We start from the raw sequence: 24,541 nt of genomic DNA on the forward strand, positions 1-24,541 counted from the left end.
ACAAAAGTGACTTTATGACTAAAATTTTAGAGTGTACACAACTAAAGTAAATTAATTAAATCTAAGAAAGGTTCTAAGAAGAGAGAGATGTCAAGGGAGAGACAACTACTTTTCTTTAGAAATTCTATGAAGGACTTCACCTCCGCAAGTTGGGGTATAGGTTTTGGTCCTTTCTAATACTAAGAAATTTTGTTTGGAGCTAATTTTTGAGGCTTCTTCCCATTGCCATGGAGGACCCATCAGAGATGTTCAACCCACTTGTGGACCCAGAAACTCCCCAGAAAAATGATGTAGAAGACTTCTCCAATGATTGATGATTCCGAAGTCCTACACCCAGAAATGTTAGCAAAGGTCATGAGGAAGCTGACCCTCAACCCCAGTACCGAGTTATCAGTACATAGTCTCAATGCCACTGGATTGAGAACAGACAGGTAGAGAACTCTGTGTCCTATGAGAATTTCTATTCAGCAGGGGATTGATACAGATGCTGGGGCTCTCTACTGGACTCCAGGTGAGAGGGATATGAAAAAATAGGGAGATAGAAGGACTCAGAGAGTTTAGGAGCCCCACAAAAAGACCATCAAGGCTGGCAGATCTAGACCCAGGAAGACCTGCACAAGGTGTTGTGCCAACCAAGGACAATGCATGCAGCAAACTAGACTCCAAATTTAGATCTAGCCAACAGAAGCACATTCCCACAGTCATGTGGACAGTGGGGACTGACTCTGACATGAACTCTGGTGCCATTTCTTTGACCACTTCCTCTTGGTTGGAAGGCCTAGTGGCACTCAGAGGAAGGGTAAGCAGGCTACCAGGATGAGACTTGATAGGTTATGATCATATGGCGGGGAGAAGGTTCCCTTTTATCACACACCTAGGGGAGGGGAAAAGGGTGAAGGAGGGAGGGAAGGGAATGGAAAGATACAAGTGAGGGGATAACAATTGAGTTGTAATCTGAATAAATTTATTTTTAAAATCTTAAGGCAGATGCAAAGCGCCTTTCTGAGGAGAAAGGTCTGCATATTATTGTCTGTGCAGAGAGACACTATAAACAGGATGAAAAGATTTATTCGGAATGGGAAGAAACTAAGAAGTCTTAACAATAAATAAGTATGAAGAGAACTGTGAGCCATACAGATGTCTCTGTACTTTTGGCCTGTTATCAAAGGTGGGATCCTTCTGAGGATGCTAAAATAAGGAAAATTTTAATTAATTTATTCAGATTACATCTAAATTGTTATCCCACCCCTTGTATCCTCCCGTCCCTCCCTCCCTCCCACTTTCACCCTATTCCCCTCCCCTATGTCTGTGACTGAGGGGTACCTCCTCCCCCTGTATATGATCCTAGGGTATCAAATCTCATTAGGACAGTCAATTCAAAGTGTACATTGTCCTTAGTGCTCATACTGTCATGCAGCAGCTATGAAAGTTGTGTGTGTGTGTGTGTGTGTGTGTGTGTGTGTGTGTGTGTGTGTGTATTTAATTTTTCCTGGTGCTAGAGAATCTCTTCCAAACTTGTTAACCTTTAAATTATATAGAACATGTGAGGTTTGAATGTATGTCAATGAGTTAAGATTAATTTGACCCAAAGGAGCAAGAATGAGTCAAAGGTATTCTGTGAGCTCTAGAAGCCCCAAGTCTGGGGTTAAGGAAGAATGTAAACAGAATTTGTTTAGAAGGTAATTGGAATAGATCTTTGATTTTTTTGTTTACAGAAATTTTTAATAAAGGCAATCGTGTTACCTTAATCGTCAGTAATAAGTAAATACACAGAACAGATTAAAATGATTTTTTCGTGTTTTTCCTCCATTTATCTATTTATTTATTTAATCACTTTACATCCCCATCCCAATCCCCTTCCAAGCCCTTCCCTCCTCTCCTCCCAGCCCCACCCTGTACCCTGCCCTCCCATTCCCTCCTCTCTTTTTTCCCAGTGAAGAGGAGGCCTCCAGTTAGTACCAATCCACCCTGGTATCTCAAGTCATGGCAGGACCAAGCAATTCTCTCCCACCTGGGAATGACGTAGCCCAGCTAGAGGAAAGTGACTCAGTAGTAGGTTGTAGATTCTAAAGGCAGCCCCTACTCTATTGTTAGGGGACCCACATGATGACCAAACTGTACATTTGCTACATATGTGTAGGGAGTCTAGGTTCTGTCCATGCAAACTTTTTGGTTCGTCGTTCAGTCTCTGTGAGTCCTGGGGGGCCCAGGCTAGATTATTGAGTAGGTCTTCTTGTGGTGTCCTTGACCTCTCTGGCTCCCTAAATCCTACCTTAGTCTCTCCCCCAAGCTAGGCCCATTGCTAGCCTTGGGTCTCTGCTTCTGTCTCCATCAGCTGCAGGATGAAGCCTCTCCGAAGACAGTTACACTAGACTCCTGTCTGCAAGCATAGTAGAGTATCATTAATAGTGACAGTGAGTGGTCTGGCCTCTCCCATATGGTGGATATCAAGCTGGGTCAGTCACTGGTTTGCCATTTCCTCAATCCTTGTGTCATCTTTGTCCCTGTGCTTCTTGTAGACAAATCACATTTTGGGTCAAAGGTTTTATTTGTGGGTTAGTATCCCTTCCCTCTGTTAGGTGTCCCACCTGGCTACAGCAGGTGTCAACTTTATGTTCCTTAACACCCGTTGCTTGGAGTATCAGCTAGGGTCACTCCCCTTTTCCAGAGATTATGCTCCCTCCAATTTCTGTGTCTTTTTTCATATTGTGTACCAGCAATTTGCACGAACATTTGAAATGTGGTTTGATTTTTGTGCTTAGAATAAAAATGAAACTGTTTGATGAATACACCTGATGAATCACCTGATTCAAATATTCAACCTCTTTATTTCTTTAGCCATAGCTCTGTGGAATGCTAGAGCACATCTTGAGACATAACAGCTTGTTATTCTGTGAATTGCTTTCATATCAATGAATGAAAACATTCAGTTCATGTTGGGATGGCCAGTGAAATGTAAAACCGAGCCCTCAGCCAGCTTTGTGGACAACAATGGACAGTATTTTTTTCTAGATGAGAAATCCAATTCTCACTAAATTCAGGAATAAAGATTCTAACTTTTGCAAACCATAAGAACTCTGATGACAAGAGCAATAACATGATTTGTGCAGGGTATTTGCAATTTGGTTATAAGAACAATTTGAGAGATAGGAATGTTGAAGAATGAAGAATCATAAAGGAAACTCAATGCAAGACAAATGAATAATAGCTAATTTTATTTAGTAATAACTCAGTCTCACACTCATAGATGTTAAAAAATCACATTTCTAAACCACTTTTGTATTTTTTCTAACATAGTCTCTTCCCTGAAAGAAGCAAACACATACAATGAAAAGTATATTTGTATCTCTACACCCATAGATTAATGCAGCACTCGGACTTTGTTAAATAAATTGCTTTCTTTAATCGTTGTTACTTAATACAGACACTTACAATTCATCTACATATGGTGAATAAGTGTCTATGCAGTTCTCAACCACAGATTGGATAGCTCGATCACACCTTCTAGAAGGCTTGGGTACCATTGTTGGAGAGGGGCCAGAAAGATTGTAAGTATCAAAGATCAGAGATACCAGAGGAAATCATTGTCTTCTGGGCATGACAAGAATACTGCATTCATGAACTCACAGTAGCTGTGGTTGCCTACAAGGGAATCAATACAGCCAAATTTTTAACATGTAGGCAGAAAGGGCTCACAAGCTACCATCCCTAGCTGAAAAGATCTTGACAGTTGATGATTTTGGAAGGAGGCAGAGATTAAGTTTTCTTTTAAATGTGTGGCATTCGGTAGGCTGATCACAGTAGAGTGGAACACCCCCCCCCCAAGTGTATGGGAAACACTAACTGAACTCTATCAGGTATTTTAAAAAGAGGTCATAAAGTTAGGAGGGGTACAGGGATGAGGACCTACCTGCAAAGAATTAGTAGGTAGAGTAGAAACTAAATAAAATCAAAGTTCATTGTATGCACGCATGCATGAAATTCTCAAAGAATTCATAAAAATGTTTTAAAATTGCTAAACACTAAGCCTGAAAAATATAGAGTATATCAGGACAGAAACAATGAGGTATAGAGGTCTTGAGACACAGAGAGGCTCTATCTAGTACATTTTTGCTATAGATGGATCATTAGTTTGGATCCCTAAGATAAATGTGAAGATACAACACAATAAGTTACATGACAAAGCAAAGCTATTTTTCCTAGCACCAACATTATAGCAATAGGATACACTATATTATATAGTTTTTAATGACCTCAAAAGCTTTCTTTAAGTGACTATTGCAATGGGTTTTCTAGGACTGCTTCAAGACTATGACTTAATGCCCAAAGACATACATCCCTGTAATCCCAGAACTTATAAGGTCAAAGCAGAAGGATAAAGACTTCAAAGTTGTCCTTAGCTATATAAGTTGGTTTCAGTTTAGCCTGGATGCATGCATACATACACATACACACACAGAGACAAAATATTCAAGACAACGATACAAAAATTTCAATTGCAGAAAATATAGTGTCTCTAACAAATGATCCTGTAAAAAAGTAGAAACCCACATATAGACAGATAAAGCTAGATCCATATTTCTGATTCTATTAAAAAAGAATTAAACGTTGCACCTGTTGACACAGGACTGATATCCTACCTACTCACTTGGAAGGCTGAGACAGGAGGATTGCAAGTTCAAGGACAGATAAAACAAGTTCAAGCCCATCCCTGAGAAATTAATGGTATTCTGCCTCAAAAATAATAAAAGAGGTAAAGAAATCAAAAGGAGACTAAAAACGTAATTCAATAGTAGAGTACTTGCCTAACATATGCAAGGCCATAGATTCAATTGCCAGTATAAATAAATGACTGAATAGAGTAGCTAATTAATTCAAAATTGATTAAAAATTTAATGTAAGATTTGAAACTCTTAAAACTGAAGAGGAAGGCTTAGGAAAAACAATTCAGGGTATTGCTATAGGAAAATATTTTCTGAAAAGAACACCATACTAATAATCCTTAATAATTAACTAAGCAGACTGAATGGAATTACATTGCTAATCCCACTATATGGATATAACTCTGACACTTGCTGAGACATAAATGTCTATGCATAGAAGGCCTCATGTTGGTCATAGAATCCCTATGACTTATTATTAGATGCCATTCTTCATATGGCATGAATGAAGATTTGCAGATGTCTTACTTCTACTCATGCAAAGAGAAGAGAACTAGAGTTAATTGTTTGTGCATCCCACACACCTCATACATTTGCAATTTTAGGACTATATAATGCTTGTGAGAAATTATATGTTTTCAGAAAAAAAGAAACAGACACTGATGCTGGATCAGACCTGACACGATTCATTCCTCTCATGGACACTGAGATCCTGCATCCTTCATATTCTAGCCCCAGGCACTTCAGCGGCTATTACTCATCAAAACAGGACAGCTTCAAAGAAAACTTCTGATCCCGGTTGTCAGACTGTCCGACACAGACTCTTATTAAGCCTGGAATTTCTCAACATTTAGAAACTGGACCACAAATGCTATTCCTGGCTTGTTTAACCATTATCCCCAAATTTATTTGGGCCCCTACAAAGATATTATTTGCCCCAAATCAGCCAGAATAAACCTTAAAAGAATGATACCCATTTCCCCTAAGGGAGGTTGGGTAGGTTTTTGTTTGCTCTCTTGGGTGACAGATGCCTATTTTCATCAGAAGTTGGTTAAAAGTTATTATTGGTCTTATTCAGAAAGAAAATGAGGTTGGACTCAGATGTCTCTCTTTTCCTTTATCTTTCTTTCATAGCTATGGAGATAGGGGTTGAAAAGAAAGAAGGTAGGATATAGAAATATATAAGGATGATAGAAAAAAAGTAGATTATTGAATCTACCCCTCAATTTAAGGCCTTAATTGTTACTCACAAATAAGGTTATTTTTAATTCATTAATATAAAATTTTGTATATTGATGCAAAATAAATTTAATTTTGATACATTGGTATAGATTTCAAATTTAAGATTATTCTTCACACACATTTTAAATATTTTCTTCTCTAATGTGAAGTATTGTACATATACAACTCAATTATAATACAAGGTTTACTTCTAACACCTTGAAAATGCTATTGTAGGCTGTTCAGGATAATTAAGTAATACAAGCTAATTGCTAGTTTATCAAATCATGGTCATGCCAATTACTAGTCTATTTTTTCACAAGAATATATATCCTAGATTTAACAGATAGATATGATTCTTTACATACATAAGAAAATAGATAAGTTCTTCCAAAGCATTTAAAGATGTTTTTATTATTTTAAAGATTCTTTGGCAATAAGACAGGTTAGCTCCTGGCAACACCCAGCCTAACTCAAAGAAGATGATGAGCATGAAAGAACTACCTTATGGTGATGGTTCCAAATGTATCAAACCAGCCACTGGACAAAATGCCCTCATTTCTGCTCCAGACAGAATTCTACCTAAAAGTGGGCAAGCTTGGATACAGGCAGAGTCTATGACCAAAGTCTGCCAAGACAGGCTAAGCAAGTCCTCAATGTGTTCCTGCTTCATAAATGTGTCTGCAAGATATTCTGTGCCAGAAGGCTGAAGATGATGCTCCAACATTATAGAGAGTTTTGGGTGACTGTTCACGCAGCAAACTGTCTCTGTCATTTATTCATTTTGAGAGCTTCTAACCTGCTCTTCCAGTTCACTGAGGTAATTAAGTTTTATTCCTTCTCAAGTCTCTGATGTGGTTGAAGACCAGATTGTTTAGTCTTACAATTAAGCTTAGTTGTTTAGGAGTTAAGATGTTTTTAGATCTAGATAGATATTTTAAGATGATAATGATGAGATATGGTAGATACTGATTTATATTCAGAATTTTAGACTCACCAAGATAGGAAAGATGTTTTCTTCAAGTTTTCCAAATACACATAGCCAAATCACTATGAATATAACATTTCTATAACTCCTGATGGTTTTGTGGTACTTTCCTAGATGTAGTTTATTTTATTTATGTGTAATAATATAAATATATATGTAAAAAAGAAATATAATAAAAACAAAACAGAACACAATATCTTCTGGCTAGGGATATAGCTCATCTAGGAAAATGATTACCTAGTCTGCGTAAAGCTCCAGTTTATTCCTGGCACCATCTTCCACATACATGATGGCACACATTTGTAAACCCTTCACTTTGGAGGTAGGGGTAGGAAGATCAGACATTCACGATCACCACTGGCTACAGAGCTAGCTTGATGACTTTTTGAACTTTGGGAGAGCCTGTCTAGGAGAAAAAAAAGTAATAGCTTTTACACAATAAAGGAAATAATTTACAAAGTGAATTAATTCATAAATGTACATCCCTATCTGAGCTTCTCCTCCCTCCTCTCTTCCTAGTCCCTCCCTCTCACCTCTGCTATCCCCATCTTCCAGTCCTCCCTTTCTCTTTAGAAAAGAGGAGGTCTCTCATAAACATCAACCAGCCTTGGCATATCAAATTGCAACAGGGCCAGACACATCTGCCCCTATTGAAACACACCAATTTTTACACCTAATATATATCAGCAACCTTGAAGCCATTTCAGAGACGTTTTCTAGGAATATTTAAACAACATTGGAGCTGAGTGTAGTGGAACATACTTATAACATCTGCCATGAAGAGCTGAAACAGAAAATTGCAAATATGAGACCAATATGAGCTACATAGCATAACCTCATCTTAAAAAAATATTTTTGGGAACATAACTCAATACCAAGAGCATTTCACTGGAAGGTATAAAGCAATGGGTTTGAGTCCCAGGAAACACACACGCACACAACACACACACACACACACACACACACACACACACACACACACACCTCAGATGTGGGGACACACACTTATAACTCTCAGCACTGGAAATCCTGAAGCAGGAAGTCCTAAGTTTAAAGCAACTCTGGGTTACATAACAAGACCCTGTCTCAAAATAAACTCCAATTAAAATAATAGGCAGTAATGTCTACCTGCTAGTCTGCTTTCTATATCTAGAGTAAGGATTTGGATCCATGCTATTCAATTTAGTAACCACTGGCCACATGAAACCACTTATAGTTAAATTTAAGTCAATTAAGCTTAATTAGAATTAAACCTTCAGTTCCTAAGGCACAGTAGACATATTTCAAGTTCTAGTTATCTGTTTGTGGGCCAATAGTGCTGAGTAGCACAGATAAATAATGTTCCATCATTATAGTGCTAATCTAGATGAAAAGAAAGTAAGTTTTACTTTCAAGAAACTTTGTCTCAACCGAACTTGTAATAATTACCAGGCTTTTGTGTATTCAAGGCTATGTTCTTACAGTGATCTATAGGCCAAAACTTTATGTTGCTGTTTTCAAGCAAGAACAATGGCTTTATTAAAAGATGAAGGAATCTTATAAATTTTCCCTAGTGCAAAAAATATGTGGTAGTGGCCTTAAATGCCTACCAAAGACTAAAAGAAGGAAATTTGTTAGAATTTTTAAAAACAAGGTGAGACAATGGAAACCAATTTGAAGATCTGAAAAAGTTTCTTTATGGCTGTTCAAAGACATAAGAATACAAAGAACAGATATAAATATGGATACCATAGTCTTACTGTTTTACCTTGTTTTTCTCATAAATTTAGCAGGTAGGACAATCCTCTACAAATGAAAGTCAGATGATAGCCCTTCTCTAAGCATTGACTTGCCATAGCTCCCATCTCAGTTACAATGCACTTCAATGTCTTTAGGGTGGCCCATAAGGTCCTCAATGATCAGTGATGATAAATGTCTTCTCCTCTGCCCAATCAAATGTTCCTGAATCCATTAACTCCAGCTGGACTGACTGATGTCTTTGCCCTTTCACAAACAAGTCACTCAAGTGTGCATTTTCTACTACATACCATTTGGTCACTTGTGTTGTAGCCATGTCTTGGGCATAAGTTTAACATTTTTAAATTTTCACTTTCTTAATGTATCTCATCTCTATTTTTCTTTATAAACATGAGGATGTAATTCTCCAATTTTAAGATTGTTGTCTGGCACTTTTCAGATATAAAGACATGAAAATTGTATGGTTTTATAGTGGAAAAAGCCCTTGACAGTGGTGTATATAAAAGTAAGCCATACACCAGAGAGCTTCACTGACAGTGCAAGGTCAACCAGCTAATTGGTACCAGAGACAGAAATGGAGGATAGGTTTTCAGAGTCTCAATCTATTCACAAAATAAAGCTTTTCCAATTCTTTCCTTTAAAGAACATGCCATCATCTCTGACAGTTACATTAGAAAAGGAGATAGTACCATATTTTAAACTATAACAACATAGTTACAGTAAGTGAACAACCTTGTAGAAAGCATTAGACTGAATAAGCAAAATTATGAACCTCCCTAAAACCAGTGCTGTTTATGATAACTTAAATAAAAGAATATTTCTTTGAGATAGAATAATATAATACTTTATACAAACCTTCATCACACTAAAGATTTTACAATATACTACAGTCCAGAGATTATGTGGTTCAAGGAAATGCTTATCCTAAACATATAAACTAAACTTGAGTCAGTTTGTACTTTCTTCATATTTCTTGTCACTTGGGCTCTACATTATTCCCTTGTTGACAGCTGTGGTCTTCATGTATTTTCTTTTTTCTTTTTAGAAAACTGAATCTTTTTTGGTTCAAACCGCTTTTATCTTTAGTTTATTAAAAGCATCCATATATCACAGCCTAAGGAAAGAAGATAAAATAGGGCATCTTTCTTGCATATAAATCATGACATGTGGATCATCTCTGTTAATTAAAAAATCCTCGCAAGGCTAAATTCAACATGATGGAAGTTTAGGACATCCTTGATAAAGGACAAACCTGGAAGGAAAGGTATTTCAAATTTCCATAAGACAGAAGGTAGGACTGGTTCACTTTAGATCTCGGCTGTGTAGATAGTGCTAAAATTCCTTATGCCTACTAAATGACACTATAATTTGGTGTTTGTTGAATATGAACGTGTTGAAACATTATTGTAGCTGGATTTTTTTTTTTTTTTGGTTCATGGTGTTTCTGTTTTCAATCTCGTCTGGCAATATAAAAAAAAACTAGTATTAACTGGAGTTAGGAAATACATAGCCTTGATCATAGAGTGTGAATTCAGCAAGGTCAGAAAAATATAAGCAGAATTTTCACTGGCCCATTTCAGTGACATATTCAAAAAAGAGATCCATTAGCCTTGAGTTTGGTTTGCATGGTTATTTGATACACTTAGAGCATAAGAGAGTATAGTTAGTATGAGCCTTTTCAAGGTATGAACACATATTTATTTTAAGGTTGTAATTACTTATGCTTCTTGTTGGTGCCAGTGATATCAATAGAATTATATTCTAGAAATTGATTTCCCCCAATGAGTAAATAATGAAGTAATTTAACCTTATCTTTATCCTAATCTAAAACCTTTCACTTGTATTGTGAAGAAAGGCAGCTGCCTTCACTTGAGATGTGCTTATGCACAAGGCCAATAAATATCTTCAGGCTTTATATGAAGGTCATGCAAAGCTGATCAGTCAAGAAATGTGTACAGTTAAAGTGCATATTCTGTTTCTTGCAGCCATTAATCCTGGCTTTCAGGGATATTGCCACCTATGTTAAAGGGCAAACACAATGCTATGTTAATCATGGGCATAGGTATTGCCCTGAGAATTTCTGTTTAATTTATTTTTATTTAAGTGTTTATTCAGATACCTACATGAAAAACGAAGAGCACTTAAAATTTTAAAAGCTTAAGGGAAGAAGTGATTGTGATCCTGCTTCCTGTCAAATCTATTATTTTATTACTGCAAAGCTGTATCTTCTTGAAGGAAACTAACACACGTAGCAATCACAATTACACACAAAAGATTGCACATCCTAGACAAAATCTTCCAATGGTCAAATTAGCCCTGTTTTCTTTCTTAGTGATTCATGCAGCTAATAAAGATAGTATCTAAGAGGAATATATACAATTGCATACCAGGACGGGCACTGAGATGGTCCTTTCATTATCTCATTTTATTCTTTCAGACTTAAAATAACAGCTAGTATGTTTTTCAAGAAATAAGACCAGGCCATCAGGCCTCCAAATCTGATGGTAGCTTCGCTATGCCTTCTGCTAGGCAATGAAAGCCATAATCCAGCATATCATTAATTCACAGTTTATGTATCCCTGCACCCAGCATAGGATTATGTAACAATGAAGCTCCTATATGAGCATCCCATATATCTGAGAAAATAAAGGTAGCAAAGTTGAAATGCATTATAAAAAGCAATGACTTAATTGAAACTTTTTCTTCCCTGATGTTTTAGAAGTTATTATTTATGCCCATTATTTGATAAAATTGAGAACTTTGAGGTAATTTTGATTATTCCTTCATTTTGCTTGAAATTTTTCTGAAAGATGTTTAGAATATTAAAAATAGAGTATGCCTTTTCAAGAAGGTATTTTTAATATATGAGTTGGGGTTGAGTGCCTCCACAAGTAGTTTTAGCAAAACTATTTTTCTTATTTACTCCCCAAAATTTTAGTGACTGCTGTACACTAGGTCATACACTAAACACTAAATTATCAGATCTAAGTTAAGGACAGCTATAGCCCAATCCCAGAAACTGTTAAATTTCACCAAAGCTGTATATTATCTAAGTATTTGTATTCTTTCACCATAGACTCATTGAAGCAAGTGCCTGGAATATCTGAATGATTGTTCTCTGTCCATGGACTGAGGAGGGATATTAGGGTTAAGTTGATCTTAACCTCTAAGTTCTTATAAGGAAATTATATTAAACAAAATCACTTTATATAACATTGTTGGCCGGAAAGGTTTTGTAGAAGCATTAGGATTCTCTTCTGGGAAATGAGACAGAATGAAATTAAACATCCATATTCTACAAGAAGAGAGTAAAGTAACAAAGCTAAAGTGTCATAAGCGCTGTTTTGCCTTTTGTTTTCATTTTCTAGAGTCAATTTTATTGGAAAATTTCATTGCAATATTAAGGACTCAAGGTTTGTAAGACATTGTTTTCACAGTGTTCATTTGGATACTGCATGAGCAATATTTTTATTATCTATGAATTCCCACACTTAAATTTTTCCAGTTCAGAGTCCAAGAACACCCTCCTGTTGTATTTTATCTTTCTTGAGTACATCTCATTCCGCTAGTGTTCCCAGAGCCACTCGATAGTGATTTCTGTAGTCAGTTCTTCCTTCCCCCCACGTCCACAAGTTAAATAACTCTTGTCAACCAGTATGGATTTTGGAGATGTCAGAGGAGGAGTTCTGACTCTAACTGCCCATAAGATTGTATCAGTCCTTTTTGAAACATTGGCCTGGCAGTGTATGGGTAATGACCCAGTTAAAGCATTATTGGACGTGGATTTAACAAAAACCTTTGAACAGTATTTGCAAAGACTTGGTCTTTCTGTAAAGCTAAACCAGAAATAAAGCAAAGTTCACTACTCCTGTGGTCTTGTTCACTCTGGGTCATTAACTTCTCTCTGCTTTAAAGGATGTCTTTTTTGCCTCATTCGTGTAGGCAGTATACCAAGAAGTGTGAGAGAAAAATCACCTGCCTGTATAACTTAGAGCCCTGTATTAGAGTTCATGAAGAAAAGAAATAAAGACTCTTTGAAACAGTTTGATATTTTGCAATGAGATCCATTGGAAATGGTACTTTGAAAATATATCTTATTTTTCTTTGTAAGCAAAGCATTGTCTGAAAATGCTCACAGCTCCACATTCTCAATTTAGTGTCAAATATTTTTAGGTTGGTTATGGTTTTTATGGATTTTCCGACTCAGTTATTGTATACATTCCAGATATGTCCAAAAAGTGGTTAGAGATCAATTATTTTCCAAAAGATGAAATGTAGAAACATTAACATTTTTAGTTTTGTCCTCAGAAATCAAAACAGAATTTGTGCTTTCATTCATAAGAAGCCAGAGACATTTTTAGACTCCCCTTTCCCATGACTTGCTGAATTTCCTATGTTTGCATCATGTTTTGTGTAGAATAAAGTTGAATCTAACATCAATGCCTTATATAATTTATATATCAAAGAAACAAGAAGTAAAGATAGAGAAAATCAAACATGAGTCAAGGGTGCCACCATTACTACTTCACTCTAAGGCTGCTGTGTATGACTGTGTATTAATTATACAAAGTCACTAAGCTTAGCTTGTAAGGGGGACATTAAATCCATCCTGTGATTCACTTGTTAATCCATATACCCAGCATTCAATTGTATTTCCCTGGAGGAAGGTGTACATTTCCTCACAACAATCCAACTAAAATTACCCCACCCAGAATAGAAATGGTGTTGCCTCCGAAAAAAAGTGGATGCCTTAGTGTAAGTCACAGGAGAGAACTCTATATACTAGAAGGATCTTGGCTAATTCCTTCCACTAAATCACCAATCCTACAATCTAGTAGGTTATAGCGTCCCAGCCAATATATAACATAAAGTCATCTTATAGGCCAGATTCCATAGAGGCAGAGCCTAATGCCAATGTTTTAGGTGTAGAATACCTACCTACTTGCCTCTGCCATAGATAGAGGGGACTTCAATGCTAAAGCCAGGAAAGTCTTGAGAAAACCAGGAAGTTTTTGATCATCTTCTAAGTGACATCTTAAAGGAACATTTTTGGAACAAATAAATAAAGGGTAGGGTAAGAAAGCTAGCAATGAAGGGACTCTCAGTTGGATCCTCACTTAAGCCTGATCCCCAGGGAAATCTATGGTATGAATTAGTTTATCTGACTTTGAGGTAGGAAGGCCAGTTTTTGTAACTTATTTCTATGCAGTCTGAACTATTGACTTAGGAAGATGATTTCCAGCACAAAGATGGTCCCTAAGGTAAAGAGGCCAATTGATTTCATTAAAGAACTTGAAAGGCTGTAGGAATTATCATACAAATTCATTTCCAATCGTAAACAAAATTTACTACAACTGCTAGAGAATAAAGTAAAAAGAGGAAAACTATAGATTAAAAAAGAAAGACAGGACAATGATCTTCACACTAAGAAATAAGAACTCTGTGGGACAGGAATAAAGCAAGAAATCACTGGAAGCCTGAACAGTAGTCGCTGTGAGTTGCAGAATACCTTAGGAAATGTAGCATGAGATTAACATACAGAATGTATAAGAATAGAGAAGTCTCAAATTATACACATGAATTAAAGCAATTAAGTAACTATCCAGTAGGTTGAAAGGACTATTATTCTCTCTTCTCTCTCTCTCTCTCTCTCTCTCTCTCTCTCTCTCTCTCTCTCTCTCTCTCTCTTCTCTCCGTGTCTCTGTGTCTCTGTGTCTTTCTCCCCCTCTGTCTCCCTGTCTCTCTCTATCTCTCTGTCTCTCTGTTTCTGTCTCTCCCTCTGTCTCTGTCTCTGTCTCTGTCTCTCTATCTCTCTGTCTCTGTCTCTCTGTCTCTCTGTCTGTTTCTGTCTCTCTCTCTCTGTCTCTCTGTCTCTCCGTCTCTCTCTGTCTCTCTCTGTCTCTCTCTGTCTCTCTCTGTCTCTCTCTTTCTTTCTCACACACACACATACGCACACACACACACACACACTGGCACACACATACACACTGTTTTCTGGGACAATTTCCTATGTATGTACTGAATTACCGAACTTCCACCCAACTCTCTCTTGATCCAATTCCTCCTATGTCCCCTCACTCCCTTTCAAATTTATGACCTCTTCTTATTGTTACACACACACACACACACACACACACACACACACACACACACATATATATATATATATAAATACAACCTGCTGAATCTATTTAATGTTGTTCATATGTGTCTGTTATGCTTTGTTTCTCACACTGATCACATCTTGGAAATGCCAGTTTTACCAATGAAGTTATGCATTTGGATACTTTGTAAAGTAACATAAGATATTGGAGAGAGGGAGCTGGAGATGTAGGTCAAGGAAAAATTGTTTTCCAAGTAATTCCCATCACACACACACACACACAAAAAAACAATGGAAAGGAAAACCTGATGATTCTCACTGTAGAGAACTGGAGAGTAGTGTGGCAGGGAAATGTTTCATCACATTCTCTTAGGAACTTCTAAATTGTGAGCCACACGATGTGTCATCATTCACAAACTAATAGCACAAATCAAATTAAATAAGAATTAACAATTTCCTAGGAAGAAGAGAAGATCCAGGATGAATCAATCAGAGCTGCATCTTATAATTCTCCATTCAGGTTTTCATAGCTGAATTGGCTTATTCTGCATCTGAATTCCACCCATGTTTATTAATCATCAAATAACCGATAGATTTAATTTGATTTTGCCAGTGATGCTAATTTGGAAATTACTCAGCTATAACTATTTTTCTAATAATTCCCCTGTGTGGAGCAAACAGAACAAATAAAACTCCATATCTCCATGCACATACATATATACAAACAACAGCAGAAGTGCACTATAAACAGTATAATGTGATAGCAGGAACATGTTTGAGAGTTAGGGCAACTGAGTTCGTATTCTAATTGTCACCTATTAGCTGTGATTTATGAAGTTACTTAACCTCAACGAGCCCATTTTCTTGTCTGTAAGTGATAATAATGGCTGCCTCAAAGGGCCAACTTAAGGTTTAAATAAAAATCTATATGTGAAAATTTATAAGAGGAAAATGGCCCCTTATCTGCCAAAACATCTGGTACAACAGTCCACCCACAGATGGTGATAAATAAACATGAGCTGAGTAATAAAATAAATGCCAACCTATGATTAATTACTTGATGACAATTAATTTAGCACCAAGAACATGGTATACTATAAAGAAAATCAAACTATGAATTAGGCTATCTAGGCTCTAGCCTGAATACTCTAAGACCTTAAATGAATTTGGCATCTCTGTAGCACTAAGTCTTTCACCACCTTCCTCAGATGCTTTTCCCTCATTATATATATCTGACTCCCTTAAATCCCTCAAATCTTCACTGAAGACTTTCAGTAAGGCCTTATCTCAGTAATCCTTCCCCAGGACACCTAACTCAATCTATAAACTCTGGAACATTGAATGGCATATAACATAGCATGCTGATTATTGTTTTATTTTTATGTATTTCCTGCATGGTAATGAGAGTAATATGTGTGCACAGGGGTGCATATGAGTGTGCATGTCCTTGAGACAGATGATCTCATAGACCTGGAACTTAACAAGTCTAGTGATCATTCTGTCTCTAGTCTCCACAGGTCTGAGCCTTTTTGTATGGGTTCTAGGTATCTAAACTCAAATAATCAAACTTGTGTGCAGTAAACTCTCTTCCTCACATCCTTTCAGATACCCATGTTGCTTATTTTACTTCTTGGTGTTGTTTCTATTTTATCCACCACTGTATAACATATAAACACATAGAATGGGTTGTTTATTGTGTGCCCTGCTTTATCTTAACCATCTAGAGGAGTGCCCAACAAGTGGAAACTAGGACAACTTGCTGAAAATTAAAGTTTAAGATGTGCTGAGATGTAAAAGAGTACAAACTGAGAGGTTTCTGTGAAAGAGATGTACAGTCTTTCCTAGTCACACAAGTCTTTGACAGAAGTTTATTAAAAATCTTATTACAGAGAAGTGGAGCAGAGGAGTTAAGAACCCGATTTCCAGAAGCAGCTAGGTGAGCACCATGGCATGCATCATCACCTATCAGGTTCTACAGGAACAAGCAGTTGATGTGGAGGTGCGCCTCCAGCAGGAAATGGAGGGAGAAAGATGGGCCCGAGAACAGGCTTAAGCTGAAGTAGCTGCAGGACCCAGCTGGTTGAAGAGGCACTGAGAGATGCTCAGGAGCACCTTGGCAATGCTCTGCAGAAGCTAGACTATGTGGAAAAGGCTGTTGATGAGAATGAAAGAGGCATGAAGATGATTGAAAACCAGGCTCTAAAAGATGAAGATGGAAGTCCAGGCAATCCAGCAAAAGGAAGCAAAGCACATTGCAAAAGAGGCAGATAGGAAGATGAAGAGGTGACTTCTAAGTTGGTGATTATTGAAGGAGACTTGGAACCCACAGAGGAACAAGCCAAGCTGGCAGAGTCCCATTGCCAAGAGATGGACTAGCAGATCAGACTCATGGACCAGAACTTGAAGTGTCTGAGTGCTGCTGAGGAAAAGTACTTTTTTTTTTTTTTTTTTTTTTTAGGATCAGGAATTTAATCAACTTCATGATGCCACATGAACATTTGAAAGTGAGCACACCATTTATCAATATACCCCTACTTATCTGTCTCTATGAATTTAACTATTTTAAAATTTTATGTATTTACCTATTTTTTAATTTTTTCCTTTTTTTATTAATTTATTTAGATTACATCTCCATTGTTATCCCCTTACTTGTTTTTTTTTTTTTTTTATGAAGAATAAATAAAGATTCTTACTGACAAACTGAAGGAGGCAGGGACCTGTGCTGAGTTTGCTGAAAGATCAGTAACCAAACAGAAAAAGACCATTGGTGACTTGGACGATAAGCTGAAGTGCACCAAAGAGGAATAACTCTGTACAAAAAGCATGCTGGACAAGACTCTGTTGGACATGAATGAGATGTACAGCACCCCCAACCCCTGCCCTCTGGCTGCTCCTGCCTCTGACCTTGACTCTGCCTGAGGCCAGCCTGCCTGAAGCTGACCTTGAAACTTAGGGCTGAGTTTTTTTCCATATATGTGGAACTCGCAGCGATCCACCTGCCTCTGCTGCCCAAGTGCTGGGATTAAAGGCATGTAAACATATTTTTAATCATATTTCTTTTTTACATATATTTTTATATTATTACACATATATAAAGTAAACTACATACAGCAAGAAACACCACGCAACAAGAATTATATAAATGTTACATTCATAATGGGGTTGAAAACCAGATAGTTCAGTCTTAACAATTAAGCTTAGTTGTTGAGGGCTGGTCTATTTAACTGAAGGCTGATTTCCCCTCGTGCCACCCCCTCTGCCCCTCATGTCTTTTTCACAAAACTGTGTCGGCCTCTTTCCAGAGTTCCAGGTGGGGTGGCTGAACAAATTTGGGAACAGTATTTAAGGGAAATGTGAGCACAGCACAGAGTGTCTTCAATGCTGTGGTGATATGCACATTGTGAGGACTTTTTGTCTTAGCCACAGTTTGTAACATTCCAAGCAGGTCCGCAGCCTGGAGCAGCAACTCAGTTCCTTTTCACTGTTGGAAGGTGACACTTCAGTCTAATGGATACTGTCTAACCAGAGAGGAGGAACAAGAATGGGCCTTCCTTACTGAGAGCCAGGCAGGCCTTACTGTAGGAGACCTCAGTGCTCTGTACCAAGGCCAAGCCAAACAACAGGGGGATTCTAGGAAGTTAGCCCAAAACAAAAACTGTTGCGGGCTGTGAAAGTTTTCAGCTTTACTATCTTTGAACAACTTTACACTTATTTTTATTTTTTACTTTGTCCATCACATGTGACCAAATAAGATGGTGAGACATCTGAGATGCCCCCAGCTCCCAGGGCCTTGTACACGTTAAGGAAAGTGCTACTTCAGCCCCAGCCCTGAGCCCAGACTTGTCTCAGCTCTGCCCCTTTCCTAACTGTTCACAAATGGATCATGTTGCCCCTTAGTCTTGAGGTGACCACTTAGTGTTCACCTGCTGGAGGGAGAAAGAGAAGGGAGGGGTTGTGTTTGGGCCACTGACTTAGCCACATGGAAGTCATCTTACCGCCCTTTCCTGAAGCTGCTGTCTCTAAAGCGCCATCTCATTGTGCTTGGTGTCAGTGCTGGATAAATCTGGAATAGCTTAAGTTTTAAAAAAAAAGCTTTATAAATTTTATATTATTTTGAAAATTTGCTTTTGGGGTGGGTTTGGGTTACCATGGCCAACTCATTGGCTGTGAGATTTCTTTGCAGTCTGTGGGCTGGTGGAGTGCTGATCTTTCAAATGCACTCCCCCATCCAATTGCCATGTAAGGGTGTTTTCTTCCAGGCCTGTTAGGTGGGCACCCTGCAGCTTCCAGGCATGTTTGTACTCTCCTCCTCCAATGAGAGAAAAAGAACCCCATAGTGCAACTCTTTTGATACTGAATATTGACTAGTGAGATTTTGGAATAAAATAAAATCTTATTATATTCATTTGTATATGAGTAGGACACACACACACACACACACACACACACACAGAGAGAGAGAGAGAGAGAGAGAGAGAGAGAGAGAGAGAGAGAGAGAGAGAGAGAGTATGATCCAGGGATACAACCCAGGTCTTCAGGCTTGGCAGCATGCACCTTTGCCCAATGAGCCATGTTACCGTCCTTCACACATTTTAAATAACTTTAAAAAATGAGCAACACCGTATTTGTACACCATGATCTGTATACTCCTCACTGCCCTCACTCATCCCCATCACACTCCTACCAACCCCCTCTTCTCAATTAGTTTCCTTCCAACCCCCAAGTCCCTGCTTTCCTTTTCCCTTATTTTGTTTCAATTTTAAATCATTTGTAAATATCTGAGTTCTATGTTACTGGTAAAGCTAACATTAAATTGATGAGATGTTTCACTACTGAAAAGATAAGTGGCAAAAAAAAAAAAAACAAAAACAAAAGGATAAGTGGCCAGATATGGTGGAACGTGCCTGTAATCCCATCACTTGGGAGACTGAGGAAGCAGGATCTCAAATTAAAGGAAAGATTAGACTATATAGCAAGAGCCCACCAATAACAGAGAACAATGGGGCTACGGTTCAACTTAGTTGATAGAGTATTTGCCTACCATTTACAAATCCCTGGGCTCAATCTCAATCACCTCAGATGCTGACTGCAGTGATTCATGTCTGTAATCTCAACACTCCAGAAGGCAAAACAGGAGGATCAGAAGTTCAAGGTCATCCTTGGCTACATATTAAATTCTAAGACATCCTGGCATAAATACTATGTATCAAAAAATGAACAAATAACAAAAAGTAAAACACTGCTAGAACAGCTAATGATATCATATTTAAATTTTGAAAAGGTATTATTCTTTAAAAACCAGAGAAACATTGAATAAAATGAGCAAAAAGCAAATAACAAATTTATGTGATTATTAAATTATAAATCTTACAGTAGAATTATTTATGTAATGAACAGTGTTATAATAAACATAGAAATGTTAATATTTTACTAACAAATATACAATTTAATGACTTTACATTTAAATTTCCATATGTTACATAAATTACAGAAGCATAAAATGTGACAATAAGGTCACCTACTAGGTTTACAGGGCTAAATTAAAACATTTTCTTTCTAATTATTTTATTTGTCATTTAAAGGTTAGTTTATTTAAAATCCTTATTTTAGAAATTATAGTTAATTTTAGCAACTCAAAGTATATAATAGTAGTAGTATGGAGAAAATGTAATAAGTTCAATTTAGATCTTGTTAGAAATATAATGAGAAAGAACTTACCTTCTTTTTTTTCTAATTATTTTTTCCTTTTTTATTAATTTATTCTTGTTACATCTCAATGGTTATCCCATCCCTTGTATCCTCCCATTCCTCCCTCCCTCCCATTTTCCCCTTATTCCCCTCCCCTATGACTGTTCCTGAGGGGGATTACCTCCCCCTTTATATGCTCATAGGGTGTCAAGTCTCTTCTTGGTAACCTGCTGTCCTTCCTCTGAGTGCCACCAAGTTTTCCCATCCAGGGGACGTGGTCAATTATGGGGCACCAGAGTACACGTGAAAGTCAGACCCCACTCTCCACTCAATTGTCTTTTGAAGTTTATGGGTAAGGTTTGAGAAAACTGACTCAGCAAAAAGACAGTTCTGGGTTATAAGACAGGATGCATGTGCTCTGGTTGAGACATGTATCGCTGCTGCAACATGTGTTTTCTTTGAGTTCTATTAGCTCTTCTTGTTTCTTATTCTTTAATTGAAATACAGAGAGTGGACACTGCAGTTTCTGACCTTATGGGTATCTGCAGCTAAGAGGATGGGCCTTGTTCTCTTCTGACTTTACCTCTGGAGTTTGTATAGATCCCTAACATTGCAGTTTTAAATCTAAACAAACATGACCAACACTGTTCTTCGTTTCTTCAGCCAATTAAACACAATAAAAGTGCAGCCAAGGGACTAGGATTTCATATCTATACATTTCTTCCTCTGTCAAAAAATATCATTATGTGTTCATGAGGCTATTTTACTTTTTTCTTAGAACAAAGAAAGACTAAATCTTGATCACTCTTGCACTCTGGCATATATAAATGAGGTCATGTGACCAATTCTGTACATTAAGTACACATACACACACAAACCTCTCTTCTAGCTAAATACATCAAATCAGTGGAGGAGTCCCAAAGCTAATTCATAGGAAAAACATGTCTTTTAAAAAATTTATTCATTTTACATCCCCCTTGCTTGTCTCCTCCCAGTCCCCCCTCCCTCCCCTAGTCCTCAGAAAGGGTGATCTCTCCTCCCCTAACATCTGACCTCAGCCAATCAAGTCTCATCTGGACTGCCTGTACCCTCTTCCTCTGTGACCTGGCAAGGCTGCCCTGCCAAGGTGAAGTGATCAACAATGGGCACCAGAGTCTATGTCATAAGTAGTCTCTACTCTCCATATTATGGGACCCACAAGGAGCCTGTGCTGCCTCTCTACTACATCTGAGGCCTAGGTCCTCGCCATGCATGGTCTTTGGTTGGTTGGTACATCAGTCTCTGCAGCACCACTCCCCCACCCTTCCACACCTCCTGCCTGGATTTATTGACTCCATTGGTTTCTTGTGGAGCTCCTATCCCCTCCAGATCCTTATATTCCCCAACTCTTGAGGAAGACTGAAGTTTGGCTGTGAGTTTCAGCCTCTGCTCTGATCCCCCACTGGGAAGGAACATGTCTTTTTTACATGTATGTTTCTATTTTTACACACACACACACACACACACACACACACACACACACACACACACACATATATATATATATATATATATATATATATATATATATATATAATAAACTACCTACAGTAAGAAGAACCATGAAACAATCAGGCATTATATAAATGTTACATTCATATTGTTTTGGCTATTTGTATTTGGTAACCTTGAAGAAAACATCTTTTCTATCTTGGTGCGCCTAAAATTCTGAATGTAAATCAATACCTATCATATCTCATCATTATCAACTTAAAATATCAATTTAGACCTAAAAACATCTTAATCTCCTAAACAAATAAACTTAATTGTAAAGGAACATGTCTTAATCTCAGAGTCCCTACTTAGAGGAGGGTTGCCTAGAACAGCTTTGCCAGACATAACTGTCATATAGCTAAATATTAAATATATAGCTAAATATAAAATAATATGATTTTTATTTTTTATTATAATTTATTCAGATTACATCCTGATTGTTATCCCCTCACTTGCAACCTCCCATTCATCCCTCCCTCCCTTTTTCACCCTATTCCCCTCCCCTAGGTCTGTGACAGAAGGGGACCTCCTCCCCCACCATAGGATCACAGTCCATCAGGTCTCATCTGGACAGTCTGCTTCCTTTCCTCTCAGTGCCACCAGGCTTCCCCACCAAGTGGAAGTGGACAAATAGGGGGAACCAGAGTTCATGTCAGAAGCAGTCCAGCCCCTTTGAGGTTTACCAAACAACGTTGATGTTATTTGTTTCCCCTCCTTCTATATCTTATCCTTATACCCACGGGCAAGAGTAGCTACCACTCCTCATCCTATGTTCAGTTTTGGAAATTAGTAAAAATCAAAGAGCACAGTTATAATTATACTCTTTTCTTATTTATGTTTTTCCTTCACTCTTTAAATTTTCAGTCATAAGGAATTATGCTGGCCTACCGAAGTGGTAGTAAGAGATTCTTTCTAAGATCCATGACCTCGGAAGCCCCTGGAAACTGACTAGATTTCCAGTATTAGGCATGAGGAGGCCTTAAGTCAAATTAAACGGTTCTTGGTTGACACCAGCCGGTATGTGAGTGCCACTTATTGCACCTTTCTGTACATCTTGCCATGCTGGTGACTAGAGTGGTTCATAAGTGTCTCTGCTGGGTAAAACTCACAGGTATGTGAGTGCACGCACATGTGTGTGTGTGTGTGTGTGTATGTGTGTGTGTGTGTAGTATAGTGTAGTGTATGTGTAAATATACTTTATGCATTGTATATAATTTTAGGTAAATATAAAGTAATATGTATCTTTGAGGTTTTTTTTTTTCAGGTTCAGCTTTTTATTGAGCAGGTTAACAAGAGGTTTAGTCAAAAAAAAAAAAAAAACAAAAAAAAAACCAAAGCCCATGTCATCATCAGACTCCTCAGATTCTTCCTTCTTTGCTTCCACTTTCTTCTCCTCAGCTGGGACAGCAGTGGCGGCTGGCACAGGACCTCCAGCTGGTGCAGTTCCGGCTGCTGGAGCTGGCCCACCAGCCCCTACATTGCAGATGAGGCTCCCAATGTTAACATTGGCCAGGGCCTTTGCGAACAGGCCAGGCCAGAAAGGTTCAACGTTGACACGGGCTGCTTTAATGAGGGCATTGATCTTATCCTCCGTGACTGTCACCTCGTCGCCATGAAGAATGAGGGCAGGGTAGATGCAGGTGAGCTTGGAGATGGAGGCCATGTTGTGAACTGCCGGCACAGTGCTAGTTGCCAGATGAAGTGAGAGCCTCACCCCAACACGGCCTTAGCTTCCTCGGAAGAACCGAGCACCTTGGCGGCAGCTGCGGAAACAATTTTTGTGTTATTTGTCCCTCCTCCTTCTTCTATATTTTATTCTTATACTCATGGGTAAGCATAGTCACACTCCTCATTAAAGAAATCTCTTTTTATGGCGAATGGCAACTACAACAGAAAACCATAACTGGATACAATACAAAGTTCAACAGATCACGAAGAGCCCAGGCACAGTGGATAAATTTCAACCACAAATTCTGCGTCTATGGCTCAGGGAACACTGTGGAAGAGGGAAGATTTTTTAAGAGCCAAAATCCCAGTAAATAAGCTGTGAGACTGTTTCTCCTAGACATGGCTGCAAAAATGAGGCCAAAACAGTGGCAATATCAATAGATATGTTAATATGTAAGGGGTAAATTTCACAGGGTCCAAACCTCAGTTGAAAAATGAGAGGCAACTAACTATATAACGAAGAAAAATTAATGTCCCCTGTGGATGAGCCCCATAATCAGTAGTCTAATGGAGAGTGGTCAGTCCTAAAACCATATTGTGTGTGTGTGTGTGTGTGTGTGTGTGTGTGTGTGTGTGTGTTTTATGTATATTTGTGCACATACATTCATGTATATGTAACAAAGAAAAAGAAGCTATCAACTTGAAAGTGTGTGAGAGAGCATGGACAAGGTCTGAGGGTGAATGTTTGGGAAGGCTGGAGAGAGGAAAGTGATATACTTTTATTTCAATTTAAATTTTTAGAATACATGCATTGTCAGTTATTTTATTTAGTATTAGTGTAGGTTTGAGTGTGTGTGCATGTGTGTGTGTGTGATATTCATGTGTGAATGTGAGTTCATATATGTTTCACAGATTAAAAAAAGTTGCCACACAAGCCTGCAA

The 24,541-nt window shown here is 37.9% G+C and overlaps 1 protein-coding gene and 1 pseudogene across 2 annotated transcripts; one reads left to right on the plus strand and one right to left on the minus strand.

The window, feature by feature from the left end:
* The first annotated feature begins 16,655 nt into the window (after positions 1 to 16,655).
* On the plus strand, positions 16,656 to 17,629 carry LOC311602015 (annotated as a pseudogene). Its single transcript has 2 exons — positions 16,656 to 17,139; positions 17,389 to 17,629. The product of its transcript is annotated as an uncharacterized misc_RNA (transcript).
* Positions 17,630 to 17,973: 344 nt separating this feature from the next.
* LOC311602016 (large ribosomal subunit protein P1-like) lies at positions 17,974 to 23,690 on the minus strand (the record flags this gene model as incomplete). The annotated part of the gene is made up of 2 exons (XM_084789735.1): positions 23,264 to 23,690; positions 17,974 to 18,029 (listed from the first exon to the last, which is right to left on the minus strand). Exons 1-2 carry the CDS (start codon positions 23,592 to 23,594, stop codon positions 17,974 to 17,976), a joined length of 387 nt encoding a protein of 128 aa, XP_084645861.1. The 5' UTR covers positions 23,595 to 23,690.
* Positions 23,691 to 24,541: the final 851 nt, after the last annotated feature.

The sequence above is a fragment of the Acomys minous genome (genome assembly GCF_964271855.1).
Source record: "Acomys minous genome assembly, chromosome: 7".
In the NCBI taxonomy this organism is placed as follows: Eukaryota; Metazoa; Chordata; class Mammalia; order Rodentia; family Muridae; genus Acomys; species Acomys minous.